The sequence below is a fragment of the Microplitis demolitor genome, chromosome 4, assembly GCF_026212275.2.
Source record: "Microplitis demolitor isolate Queensland-Clemson2020A chromosome 4, iyMicDemo2.1a, whole genome shotgun sequence".
NCBI classification, from domain to species: Eukaryota; Metazoa; Arthropoda; class Insecta; order Hymenoptera; family Braconidae; genus Microplitis; species Microplitis demolitor.
In genome coordinates this window covers 3,464,897-3,480,285 of record NC_068548.1, presented here as the reverse complement: position 1 = coordinate 3,480,285, position 15,389 = coordinate 3,464,897, and the positions used below count along the sequence as shown (strand labels likewise).

The 15,389-nt window shown below is 24.4% G+C and overlaps 1 protein-coding gene across 5 annotated transcripts; it reads left to right on the top strand.

Moving 5' to 3' along the window:
• The first annotated feature begins 48 nt into the window (after window positions 1–48).
• LOC103574881 (FMR1 autosomal homolog 1) lies at window positions 49–15,287 on the top strand. 5 transcript variants are annotated; one of them, XM_008554434.3, is made up of 15 exons: window positions 49–313; window positions 1,332–1,384; window positions 2,817–2,967; window positions 3,837–4,000; window positions 4,835–5,000; window positions 5,182–5,252; window positions 7,633–7,707; window positions 9,337–9,484; window positions 10,061–10,198; window positions 10,614–10,652; window positions 11,439–11,582; window positions 11,910–12,105; window positions 12,186–12,437; window positions 13,380–13,475; window positions 14,614–15,287. In XM_008554434.3, the coding sequence occupies exons 1-15, from the start codon at window positions 263–265 to the stop codon at window positions 14,799–14,801; spliced, it is 1,932 nt and encodes a 643-aa protein (XP_008552656.1). In that variant the 5' UTR covers window positions 49–262; the 3' UTR covers window positions 14,802–15,287. The 5 variants fall into 5 exon arrangements, with proteins under 5 accessions (XP_008552656.1, XP_008552657.1, XP_008552659.1 ...); XM_008554435.3 differs by lacking the exon at window positions 10,614–10,652; XM_008554437.3 differs by lacking the exon at window positions 13,380–13,475.
• The last annotated feature ends 102 nt before the right edge of the window (window positions 15,288–15,389 follow it).

Here is a 15,389-nt window from a genome sequence, read left to right as displayed (position 1 = left end):
ATAGTATAGATAAAAAAACTAAAGCAGCAGTGACTCTAGACTTTAGTGTTGTCGACTGGTGTTTAGTGGCGGTCGTGGCGGTGTAGTTTAGTGTGTACTCGATATCTACATATATAATATAGGGGTAACTTGGTTGTTGAGAATTGAGATTGAGAGAAGTGAACTAAGTAACTAAACGAACGAACGACGAACGAACGAGTGAGTGCTGTTGTGTGATTGCTGTTAATAACTTTAGCTTTATACTGTCACACACATAAGCAAGATGGAGGATCTCGCAGTCGAAGTATGCGGCGAAAACGGAGCGTATTATAAGGTTTATTATGTGATAAGTATTATTACATTATTGTTATTTATATTATTTATATAATTATCTATTTATTTATTACTGTCAATAATAATTATTATTATATTTTATTGTGTACTTTTATTATTTTTTATCTAACCCATTGCGTTACAACTGCCCACTACAACGCGCGGCTTCTACGACGCCATGTCTTTCCCCCTTTGACAGGGCGTGATTTTATTATTTTTTTTTAATAACATTTTTTAATTATTATTTCGCATATTTTTATTATTATTTTTTGTCATTAATTGCACTTTTTTTTTTGACGTTTTCAAATTTTTTATCACTCGGTTCTGGGGAAATTAAAGTCGGCCTGAATAGGATTTTTTTTTTTTGCTAAAGAAAATTAAATTTTAGTTTTGCTGGATAATTATTTCTATGTAATTTATTTAATTACTCTTTTTATTGATTTATTTGCATATATTTTTTTTTTAATGTTTTTTTGTTTTTTTTTTTTTTTTTTTTTATAACAATTTTTTTGAAGATTCTTTTGTTCTTGTGGATGTTGATTTACAGGAAAAAAAAAATTTTTTTAATTTATGATTTAGAAAATAGTTTTTTTTTATTTTTAAAAGTTATTTTGATTTTTATGTCAAACAAAAATCGACAATTTGTTTATTTTTAAATATTGAAAAAAAAAAGAAATTCATTTTATACGAAAGTATTTTTAAAATTTTGTTTTTTTTTTCTTGATAACTTTTTAAGAAATTAAAAAAAATTGACGTCTGTTAATTTAAGTATCGAATTTTTTTTATCGAAACTTAAATTTTTGAAAATAAAAAAAAATAATTGTAATTTTGAAAATTGCTAATTTTAATAGGCTGCAGTAATTAAAATTTTTAAATTAATTTTATTTACTTGATTTTTATAATTTAGTGTACTGTAATGTTACATATTTATTACAAATTATATTATACAATGATATATATATATAATTTTATTCTGTGTTGCATTGAAAAATTTATTAATATATTATTATTTTGTCTAGGCCTACGTTACGGATGTATTTGAAAATGAAGTACTGGTGGCATTTGATAATGAGTAAGTATGAGAAATAATAAATATTAATAAGTTGTAAAGATAATTGTCGAGTATTTTAAATACTTGTTCAAATATTTTATCATAATTTAGTGCTTGAATACTTTTTTTATTTAAACTTTCAAATACTTGAAAAAGTATTCACAATTTTGAATCATTTCTTAAAAAATTACTAAAGTACTATTTACAATACTAATCTTTAAAAGTAATTAGTGTTGGTAATAAAATATTTTTTATTTTGACGTTTACGGAACAGTGGAAATTTGAAAATTAGTATTTCAAATACTGTTTTTTTAATTATTTAGTATTTGTGTTAAAATACTAATTTTTTACAGTATTTAGTATTGGTAAAAAATATTTTTCATTTTAAGGCTCACGAAACAGTGAAAATTTCAAAATTAGAATTTGAAATACTATTTCTTAAAAGTATTTATTATTTGTATCAAAATACTAATTTTTAAAGGTATTTATTTAGTACTGGTAATAAAATATTTTTTGTTTCGAAGCTCACGGAACAGTGGAAATTTCAAAATTGGTATTTCAAATACCATTTTTTTAAAGTATTTAGTATTTGTATTAAAATACTAATTTTTAAAACGTTTATAAAACTTTTTATTTTAAAGTTCACACAGTACTTTTTTTAAAAATTAAAAAATAGTATTTTATCAAAATATTCAAAATATATTTTTAAAATACTTTTTCTAAAATTATTTTTTTTTCAAAAGTACTAATAATAATATTTCCATTGTTTTTTTTTTTTTAATTTATCAAATTTAGTATTTGTAATTGGTATTCTTTAGTAATTAATGAAAAGTAAAAAATTATAAAATATTCAAAATACTTTTTTTAGTACAACTTCTTGCAATACTTTTTAAAAACAATATTTTAAAATACTATTTTTTATAAGTATTTTTTAGTCGTTGTATTGAAATAATTTCCCAAGTATTAAAAATACATTTTCTTTTTAATTTTCAAAATTCATTTATTTATTTTTATCTTAACAGATTAATATACAAACGATACAAATTCTATTCACACTTTTTTGCAATAAAATTTCCCACTAACAAACATCCTGTTTAATTAAAGTTACAAAAATCTATACGCAAGCACTTTTAATAGGCAATTTGGGAATTGTGTATCCAAGTAATTAACATTGATGAGCTAACTAAACAGTTTGCATTTCAATTCACTGAGCAAATAAACATGCAATTGATACTTTCAGAAATTCTGAATTGCATGATTGATAATTAATCTGATCCGCGATAAAATTATCGATCTTTACCTATTGCAATATTTGAATAATTATAGAAAGTTTATAGTTTAATTTTAAAAAATATTTTTTTCAAATGTTCTATTAAAAATATTTTTTAAATTTTACTATTTATATAGCAATTAATTTGTTAATGTTTTTTTTTTCTTAATTGTTTTTTTAAAGCTGGCAACCCGAATCAAAGTTTCCATTTGCTCAAGTACGTCTACCGATGAAAGATGGACCGAAACCTGAATTTCAAGAAAATCAGGAAATAGAAGTCTATTCACGTGCTAATGATTCGGAAGCTTGTGGTTGGTGGAAAGCTCTCATTAAGGTAATTTTATATTACTAATATATATGTACGGAAAAAATTACAGTTTTTAGTGCAAAAAACGAGTCCTCGTATAAAAATTTGTTAATAAATTTAACTCTTATGTTTATTTCTGTACCTGAAAATAGTAACTTTTATCCCGCAACGAAAATTTAAAAAAATTTGTAATTTGACTGCTGAAAGGTGACTTGGGACGTAGTCCTATGAAAGCAAAAGGACAAAATTCTGTTACAGTAACAGGAGTTTTCTTGTGGAAGCAACGGGATAAGAAATAAATTTTATGTAACAATTTTTTTTTGTCAGTAAAATTTGAAAAAAAAGTTCAAATTCTGAAAAGAATATTTTTTCATCACTATATGAAACATACAAATTTCGAACAATATTTTTTTGACTGAAAAAAATTCAAATTTTGAAAAGAAAAAAAAAAAATTTTTTTTGCAGTCTTATACTTTATGAATATTCAGGCACGCGCTTGCGCACGCATATTTTTTTGTCCTCACAGGATATTTCCTGCTGCTGTAACATGAAAATTTTTCTGCTGCAGCAGGATTTGTTCTGTTGCAGCGCCTATTTTCTTTTCCGTGTATAAAGGAACTGAAAAAAATAATGGAGATTTAGTCATCGTATCATCATGCATTTTTTCATAATAAAATTAAAAATTATATTTCCACTTGCATTGAAAACTACAATAACTACATGTTTTGTAAAGATTTTTAATGATACGTTGAGTGATTTTTTTAAGAACAGGAAATTATTTAGTATTTTAAATAAAAATTTTTAAAGCGGCATGATCACAAGATTAAATAATATATATTTATACATTATTACATTGGTATTGATGTATATTATTACTTATTTTATATTTATTACAGATGATTAAAGGCGGTTTTCAAGTTGTTGAATACGTAGGATGGGAATATAGTTATACAGAAATAGTTGCTGTCGAACGTATAAGAATGAAAAATACAAATCCGCCAATTGATAAAAACACCTTTCATAAAATTGAAATAGAAGTACCTGAAGAGCTAAGAGAATAGTAAATTTATTTATATATTTATTTATTACACTGTAAAAAATTTCCGGATTAACTCCGGAGTGAATGCGGAGTAAATTTTAAGCGGGTGATTTTTTATTTATTTAAATCTTTTGTAGTAAAATTATCTTTATAAAAGTGGAGGGAGGGTTAGAGTGAATGCGAATTTTAAAAAATTCACATCGCTGAAAAAACTTCATATTCACTCCGTATATTGTGTGTGATTTTTTTTTTTAATTTTGGATTCCGAGTGAAGGAGTATAGAGGTGGGTAGTTCCACGAACTTTGTCTTTGGTCGGATACGTATCCGATCGTTCCTCAAAATTCACTTTAGTATACTCACTAGTTCTTTTTTGTCTGTCACTGCCGTCATTACTAACAAGCAGTAAAGCATCAGAATAATTTTAGATTAGTGATTTTTTACAAAACTGAGTTTAATACCTATCATAATTCATTTTCTATTTAGTATAAAATAATATAGTTCGCCGTGAATGCATCTTACACAGATAGATCGCATTCCATAATGTTTAGTATACTAGAATATTTTGTATGTCTACATTCTAAATACTGAACCTTCATGAGAATTAAAAACATTGAATAGTTCCATGGATATGATTCCAGGAACTAGTTCCTTTTTGTTCCGGAAACGGTCCAGGTTCAATCCGGAATGTTTCCCGAACTACCCACCTCTAAAGGAGTAAAATATTGAAATAAAAATCCGTACTCATGGTTTTTAACAGTGCATTGGCCTTTGAATGATCCGCACCGATGTCATTTAAAGGCTTAAATAAAATAAATTTACTAATTTAATTATTACTAATGAATATTATCTTGTAGTGCCAAAATGGACAATGCACACAAAAAATTTCAAAAAGCAATAGGAGCAGCTGTATGCCGATACCTTCCAGAACGTGGAATACTATTGGCTATTTCCCGTAATGAAAATATACGTCGGCACAGTAGTATGATTCAGGAAATGCATTTTCGTAACTTATCTCAAAAAGTAATTATTTTATTTTTATTTATTTATGGATAATTAATATCTTCAATTGTAATTAATTTTTAGATTCAATTCAAATTTTAAATGTAAAAAAATTTGATTACTTGATAGAGTCGCATATTTATTATTAATAAAAAACTAATTATTTTTATCTCGTTATCCTTAATGTTATTATTTAATTTAGGTGTTGCTGTTAAAACGAACAGAAGAAGCAGCGCGACAACTGGAATCTACTAAATTACAAACTGTCGGCGGGTAAGTTTAAAATTTTATTTTTGTATATATTTATACATATATTAGAATGTACTAAAAAAATCTACTTGTAGTGCATTTAAAAAAAAAAGTTGAAAATTTGAATTCTTATAAAAAACTGAAGAAATTTTTGTCTATATAAAAGAAATAAGGAATAAATACTCGATATATTTTTGGACAAAAGTTTACAGTTTACAAACTTTTGTTATAGAAATTTTTATTTTGTTTCATAACGAAAAAAGTGTCATTGGTTTTTTGCAAATATTTCTGTAAATATTGATTTAATCAAAAAATGATAAGAGACCTTTTTTGTAGCTTTTGAAATTTTCTACAAAAAAGGTATCTTGTAACTTTTTATAAAAGTTGATTGCTACTGAGATATTTTAAGTTTAAAATTCTAGAAACGCGATATAGAAATTTTGAATTAAAAATTATCTGGATGTTTGGTTTTTTGCAATTATCTCTGTAAATATTGAATTATCCGAAAAATTGCAAGAAACCTTTTTTGTAGCTCTTCAAATTCTCTACTAAAAAGGTATCTTACACTTTTCAAAAAAACTGAAAAAAAAAAAAAATTAATATTTGAAACAATGAATAAGAAATTTGAGGATAAATGAGGATTGATGAAGATAGGTGGAGATGGATGAGGATAATAACATGGATTTCCTATCCATTTCCATGTGTATTTCTCAGTTTTTGACGTCGGAAATCACTCATCGCAAATTTAAAATTCAACTCCGCCTTCCATCTTACGGTATTAAATAATTTAATATTTGAAACAATGAATAAGAAATAAAAATTCAAAATTGGGAAGGGAGATATAAAAACTTTGAGTTGAAATTGCCTGCGGTCTGTGACACTCAAGGTTTAAAAATTAATAGTGTCAGTACTAAAGACCAGATTTTTTGTGAAAATATTTACCAACGTAAAATATATTTTCTACTGATTACTAATCCATACATCAATTAAAATAGTTAAATTTAAGTTTAAAAGGCTGTATTCAAACTTTATCTGGAATAGCGCTTTTAAACTCTAGAATTTTTCTGTAAAAAAAATTATTTTGACATCGTAGTACTTCAAAAAGTCCAGAAATAATTATTTTTTGCATTAATCAGATTGAAATTTTTTAAAATCTATTAAACGCTATCAGAAATCAATAATCGATTTTTTTATACATTCTAGTTTATGTATTTATTTCTGAAATTCGTTAATTTTCTACTCTTTCATCTACTTTTCTTTATTTTCCAAACTAATTTTGTTTTTTGTGTACTCATTTAATAATTTATAATAATAATTCCTTTAATTTTTTTTATACTAATTTATATGAATACATCATTTTGTTTTGCACTTTTATAAACTAATTTTTAGACTTAACTACTGTGAAACACTTAAATTAATTTAAACAAATTAACAAATAAAATTTCTTTAAAAAATCATCACTTCCAGTAAATATAAATTTACCAAAAAAATTCAAATCAACTCAGAACTTATTTTAAAACAGTTTTTTTTAAATGAGTAAATCTATCGCATGGTGGCCACATTTCTGTTAAACCTGGAAATGTCGGAATTATAAATATACTGGAAAAATCAAGAAAAAGTCAGGATATTTCATCAGAAAGCTGAAAAAATTTTTACTTTTTTTTTTTTTTTGACTGAAAAAATCCGATAAATTTTTTTTTCTGTCAAAACTGTTCAAAAAGTGGCGCGGCGCGAGTGCGATTGTAATACCGTTTTAAAAAAAAATTAGCAGAAATAGATTCCAATAGCGAAAAAATGAAGAAGTTGGAATTAAAAAGGCTGTTAGAAAAAAAAGTCTTAGTAGAAACCAATCGTCAGGATCTTCAAGCTATTAACATGCATATTGACAAGTTAAAAAACCAAAAATAGTAAAAGTATACACAAGTATTGAACTAATAAGTTTCACTATATTTATTATTTGCGTACTTGATTAATATTTTATTAATATTCTATAAATCGTTCTTATTTATGAACTTTATTCTAGTGAAAATGAAAAGTTTATTTTTATTTTATTACAGAGTAAGTTATATAAAAACATTGATTTAAAATAAAAAATGAAAAATTATTCATTTAATAAATAAAAGAAACCTATGAACATTGACAAATAATAAAATAAATTTTCATCTAACGACAATGATTGATTATTTATTGAACTGACTTATACCATTTTATTTTGAATTAAATAAATATTTCCAATGATTTAATATAATTACATACGGTCAGAGAAGTTTTTAATTATTTTACTATAATATCTAGAAAAGTCAGGGAATTACAGTTTCAAAAATCTGTGGACACCATGTATCGAAATCTAGGGTAACATTTTTTTTTTTATTTTTCTTTTCCATTTTTATAATTCTCATTTCAGCAAATTTCGATCATCAAACTTAAATTATCACCGTGTCTCAGACTATGAGGCAGGATCAAGAGCTAATAATTCAAGGTGAGAAATTAATTCTCGCGTCACACAAGCTCATAATTATAATTTATTTATTCTTTTTTTTTCAATTTTAAATATTTAAAAAAAAATTTTTTCTTTTCTTTATTAAAGTAGAGGTCAAAAAATTTGTTTATTTACGAATTTAATTTTCATTTTTTATTTACACTGATAACGTTAGTTTAAAAGTTTAAATGACACACAATTAAGCTAGGTGTGCATGACTTAAATTATTTATAGTTTTAATGAATAACAAAATTGTTGAATTAGAAAATTTTTTTGAATATTTATTAATAAAAAATCGTACAAAGACTCTTGGCCTGCCAAATAAATTGAGATACACTGATACAGCTGAACATTCCATGTCAAACTAGACGGTTTTGTACCTTTGGATTTTTAATTTGTCTGACAAATTTATTTTTCTGATATCAGCATCGAAATTTAAATTTCTACAGCCAGTAAAAACAAGTTAATTTATAGTTTTGAATAAATTCCAAAAATTATTAGACGTCGACTAACTTCAGTATCATTAATTTGCCGAGGTCTAATAATTTTTGTATTCTTTTAAAAAAGATAAATTAAACAAAAAAATATTTGAAAAAATTGCACCTGTAGTTTTTTAAATTTTCTACATGTGCATTTTTTTTTTTAAATCATTTAGTGAAAAAAAAATCAAAAAATGGTTGATTGTCTGTCAACGTCCGGATCGTACCGAATCAAATAATTCAAATTTATTCGAACACGATCCGCACAACCCTCATAAATATAATTTACTATAATATTTACTGTCTGTAAAAATAACAGTACTGTTTATTTTTACTGACATGTTTTATTGTCTTATAATTTAAATATAGAGCTCTGAAGAAGTCAGTGGTACTGACAAAACCTTGTCAATAAAGTAAACAAATCGAATATTTATGTCGTCCTCTTTTTCCGCAATAGATGAATAATAATATGAATCTTGATGACATAAATAATAAGATTAAATTATTTATTTTCTTTTAAAATCTAGGTTTCAAACATATGAATTTAAAATTGAAGTCAAAGAATTTTTGATAAATTTTTTATTGCGCAGAGCGAAAAAATTTTATTTTCAATGGAAGAAAATAATTTTCAGATAAATTCTAACCCCAAAGATACAAAACTATCCAAATTTATATGAAATACTTTTTTTATATATATATATAAATATAGAAATTTATTATTGTTATTTCCCTTAATTAATTTGTGTTTTATTATTTAGTAATTGCGTGGTAAAAAATTCTTTAATAAATGATATATTTTTTAAAATTTTTAAAGGAAATATATATACTTATATATGATGTTATTCAATACATATTCTTTGAATTATATTATATTGCATGTAATTTAATACCGCATGTATATCTTATCATTATTTATTTATTTTTTTTTTTTTTAAATAAAAAATTTGATATATTATATTACAAATTTTATCAAATCACTTTCTCTTTTTATTATTTATTATTAATCTGCTTTATTACACCTGTCAAAACTTTATTTTCTTATCAATTTACACGGAAAAAAATATTTATGTGTATACAATCCACCAACTTAACTACTGATAAATATGTAAATAAATTTAAAAAAAATTTTTTTGTTTGGTTTTATTTTTAGGTATACAGACGAATTTAATGTACGAGAAGATTTAATGGGTTTAGCTATTGGCGCACATGGTGCTAATATACAACAAGCACGTAAAGTTGAAGGCATAACTAATATTGAATTAGAAGAAAATTCATGTACATTTAAAATTTATGGCGAGGTAATTATTATTATTATTATTATTATTATTATTATTATTATTATTATTATTATTATTATTATTATTATTATTATTATAATTATTATTATTATTATTATTAAGAAAAAAAATCTAGAAAAAGTTTAACTATACTAGCCTACCCTAAACTTTCCCTTCATTTCTAATTCAAAGTACTTGAAAACGTTATAATTTGCTGTAGATTTTTGAACTAAAAAAAAGCATGGTTCTTTTTTCTTATTATTGAGTATAATACTTGATGTCACTAGTTATCTATAATATTTTATATAATTGATGCTCAAAATCAAAACGTCATTAAATTCTTAAACACTGCCATGGTGGCGACATTTCTGTGAAACCTGAAAATGTCGGAGTTATAAGGCTCTCGCAGCTAACCTTAATTTTGTCTAAAATCATATTGTCTCTTCCCTTATCACAATGTATAATTTTTCACACAATAAATTATGATATTTTATTAAATTATTATTAATACCATCAACTGCCGTATCAATATTCACGTGACAAATTATAATTTTATTTACTTACTAATTTGTAAAATAAATTTTACTTTTTTTTTAGACTCTTGAAGCTGTAAAAAAAGCACGTTCGATACTAGAATACAGTGAAGAATCTATCCAAGTACCGCGAGTTCTCGTTGGCAAAGTGATCGGAAAAAATGGTCGTATTATTCAAGAAATAGTTGACAAAAGTGGTGTGGTGAGTCTCTTTAATTTATTTAAAATAAAAAAAAATAAAATGATAATTACAACTTAAATTAATTTTTAAAAAATAATAAATTCAATATATTTTTTTGTCATTTGAAATTTTTTATTATCAAATCACTTAAATAATGAAATTTTTAAATTGATTAATATTAAAATTTTTATAAATTAAATTTTTTTCAAATACAAAATTAATTAACTAACTTATCAATTACAATTAAAAAATTTTTATTGTTTTATACTCTGTCAGTATAATAGATAATTATAAAGATAAAACTAAATAACTTTAGATAAATAATTATCTAAAAAAAAAGCAAAATTTTATTATTTTTTTTTTATTTAATTTTGTTGTGGGGTTTATATTTTGTTGTTATTATATGACATACAGTTGCATTGTTTGTTCTCGGTAGATAACATCTGGCTCGAGTGGGAATGTACATACTGATAGAGTAAGTATATTACCTTTAATGTTTGTGCCTTTATTTCGTCTTAAATAATTTAAAAATAATTAAATTTAAAAACAAAAAAAAAAATACAAAATAATATAAATCTAATTATTTATTAATTACAACCACTCGGGCCAGTTAATTTTTTAATATTTGTTTATTCAAAATATTTAAATTTATTAAAAAATTAAATATTTTATATTAACTCAAAATTTTTAATTATTTATTTTAATTATTTATCTATAATTGGGGACTTGTTATATATTTTATTTATTTATTTGTTTAAAATGCCCGAGAAAAAATGATTAGATCTGATTATATATAATTTGAGTTTCCGTCATGATTATTTACTCGCTAATAATCATAATTAATTTTTTTATTTCAAATTAATTATTATGTAGTCGTGACTTTTTGTTTTATCTTTTATATATTTTTTTTACATACGAAATTTATTTTAAAATTAATCAGACAATTCTCGACAACATTAAAAAAAATGAGAAATTAAAATGAAAGCGGTATATTTTTTAAAAATATAAGGAGATTACTTACGCATTAATGCGTTACTTTATTGCTTTATTCTAACCTATTACTAGAATACCCGAAAAGAGCCGAACAATCCCGAAGTAGCGATTTTTATAAAATTACTATGGTGTGTAGTAGAAATTTGAAGGAGTGTTTGAATTATTAAGTAGGTGATAATTAAAAAAAAAAAATTAATTTCCTCGAGTGTTTTTACTTTTATTTATTAAAAAAAATATTACTTTATTTTTATATTATTATTATTTTTAGGTACGAGTTAAAATAGAAGGTGATAATGAACCACAACCGACAATTCCACGTGAAGAGGGGCAGGTACCTTTTGTATTTGTCGGTACGGTTGAAAGTATTGCCAATGCTAAAGTACTTTTAGAGTATCATTTAGCACACTTAAAGGTTAATATTTCTTTATATTATTTAATAATAGTATACTGTGTGACAGGGGATGAAACAAGACGATTTCAAATGAGGATGAAGGTTATGTGATGACCGACATTACCCGGAGTTTGAAATCGTATTTTATCCCGCGCCACGCACAATATTTTTTAAATTGCACACCTCAATCGCGAAGCGCGGGAAAAAAAATTTGCTGTCATTTGTTTTTTCATAATAGAAAAGAACGAGTTTCTTCCCTTTAATCAAGGCAGGAATTAAAACTTTCGATGCAGATTTGGTGGAAAAATTTTTATTAATCAATTGACTTATTTATTTATTGAAAAACAGGAAGTGGAACAATTACGACAAGAAAAATTAGAAATAGACCAACAATTAAGAAGTATGCATGGATCAACAACTGGACCAATGCCTAGTTTTCCACCAACAAGACGCGGTCCTGAAGAAGGCGGTGGTGGACGAGGTGGTCGTGGTGGTCAGTCACGTGGACGTGGTCGAGGTAGAGCGCCCGCACGACACAATACTGGTTAATATTATTTTATATTGTTACTACTAATTAATTAATTAATTGATTGATTAATTGATTAATAATGAATGATGAAACAGGACCACGACGAGACCAAATGGACAACCGTGACGATGATCGTATTCGTGATTTACCTCCACGTGGTGGTGGTCATCAGGGACATCATAATCAAGGCGGACATCATAATCAGGGTGGCGGTAATTCTGGTTATATGGGTAATAGACAAATGAGACCACAAGTGCCACGACGTGATAGAAGAGATGATCGACGTCGTACTACTGATGACGAAGATACTGTACTTGATAGTCAAGATGTTTCTAGTGTTGATCGAGGTAATTATTATTTATTAATTAATTGCGGTGTCTTGTTTTAAAACTTTACATTTAAACAAAAAATTTCATTTTCTTCAGTGATTTTTTTTTCAATTTATTTTAAAATTCAATAAAAAATTTCTTTTATTTATTTTCTAATCGGTTTTTTCCATTAATATATAAAATTTTTTGCGATTTACCAGAAGTTTTAAAAATAGTTTTGTCTGGTTTTCAAACAAGGCGCCTTAATTAAATATTAATTCTTTAAACCATTGGATTATTTTATTATTAATTAAGTTTGCTATGCTTGAATGTATTGAAAAAAAAAAAAAAAAAAAAAAAAAAATGGTAGTTTAATTTGTTATGTTGCATGTATATATATAATATGTAAAACAAATTTATTGTGACCATCTAACTATCAAAATAAATCGATTACTTTGTTATAATTATTAACAAAAATAATTACTGTTAATTAGTGTTAAATATTGGAGTGTGCGATTAGTATTCAAATCTAATATTACTATTAATTTTAAAGTACAGTTTAAATTAAAAATACTAGTTGCACACCTCGAACGCGAAGCGATTTGCCGGTATCGTACCATCGAATCTTACGTATTAATTAAAATATAACATGCGTGTTTGACGTGTGTACTTTTGGAATTTCTAAAGATTATTTATTACTTCACAAGTTAAATATTTGAAAAATTTTACTAATAATTTTAACTTATTGTAATAATTTTAAAACTTATAAACAATGAGAATTACTCTCTTAGTTATAAATATATATAATATATATGATGAAATGTAATACTAAATAGTTGATCATATTAATAGCACGCTTATTAACATTTGATTAACTAATCAATCGATTGTATGTATTACTAACAAAAACATAATGTAATTAATTAAGTTAAATATTAATTAATAAAGATGGTCACAATATTGTTTGTTATACATATGTAGAATCGGTATCAAGTGTCGAAGGAAAACCTAGAGGAAATCGACGAAGACAAATACGCACGAGAAGGCGAAGCGCAACACCTGATTTTAATCGACAAGGTAAATTCAATGAATGTGACAAAGAAAATAGTAGTTTATTTATTTTTATTCTTTTGTGGCGAAATAATTACGAGCATTTTCATTAAGGGATTTGTTAACATCATCAACAATATATAGTGCTTTTTTAAAAATTTTAATTTTTAGTGATTAGTTCAAATTTATAATTTTCTGTTCACGATAATATAAGTAAATATATGACTTACGATCATATATGATCATGTTTAAGTTTATATATGATCATATAAGATTTTATATGTTTATATATGACCGGGTTTATACTTATATATGATCATCTGTGAATTTATATATAATCATATACTTATATGATCATAATGATCACATTCAAATTTATATATGACCATAAATTATTGTATCTTCTCATATATGATCAAATGTAATTGTATATGATCATCTTCAAATTTATATATGATTATATATACGTATATGACCGTATATGAGCATATACATTTACATGATCATATATGAGCATATGTACTTACATGACCGTATGTGAACATATATACACATGTTCATATATGATCAAATGTAATTGTATATGATCATCTTCAAATTTATATATGATCATATATACTTATATGACCGTATATGAGCATATACACTTATATGATCATATATGAGCATATGTACTTATATTAGCGTATATCATCATATATGATCAAACATAATAGCATATGATCATGCGTAAATTTCATATGAACATACACAATCATCTAGGCTTATAAATAAGATAAAGTTTAAATTTATATGTTCAAATAAACTTCCATATATGATCATATCTGATTATTTTCTCCCACGTAACTTCGGAGCCCAATAAAAAAACGTTCTGATTGGTCCAATTTTAACGGATTACAATTCAAATTTTTTTCTAGGTTTTTTTGTAATTATTTGACAAACAATAAACTTGAATAAAACTTTATAAAGTAACAGTTCCCTTAAATTTTTTTAAATATCTAAGGTTAGTTAATAGTGTGTTTAAGTTGGTTTGCTAGATATTTTTAAGAAACTGAATTATTGCTAATATTGCTGTGAACTATTCACTAATTTCCTGTATCAAATACTATAGATATATTGTGTATATATAATATATATATTTTTTGTAATTTTGTAATGATTATAGGCGGTAATTCAACGGGGGAACAATTAACAAATAAAGACGGAGTACCCTCGAATGATATGATAATTTCAAATAACAGTGGATCCCAGGGTCCTAAAGGACAGAGAGGAGGTGATCGCCGTAATTCACATTGGCGAAACCCGACAAATAATAAACCCAAGGAAACTCTGGTAAATGGTACCAGTGGCTAATATATAAATTGTTTAGTGAAACAATGAAAAAATATATAAAAATAATTTAAAATCACAACTACAACTACAACTATTAAATAAAATAATTAAAAATGAAAAAATACACTACTGTAATGACTTGACAAATTCTACATTATCTACACTACTATAAATATCGTAAGTCCAACATATATACATTATAAATTACGATATAGATACTTGAATACAAAATGGATATTACAAAAAAAATAATAATAATAGTAACAACATAAGACGACAATTTTTAAAAATTGTTATATAAAACAAATATGATTAATTGATTATTATTATTAATCACAATTAATATTATTTGTTAATTTATCGATTTAATTATAATTAATCGACCGTTAATTAAATTAATTTTTTATAATTAATTCAATTAATTATTTTTAATAATAACATTAATTTAATTTAAAATCGATTAATCAAACTATTAATCGATTCTTATTGTTCGGTAGTTTTAATTGATTGGATTTTTATTTTTAATTAATTTCAATTAATCTAATTAATTGAAGTTAATTAATTAATTAATTTGATTTCAAATCTATTTATATTTAAAATCGATTTCAA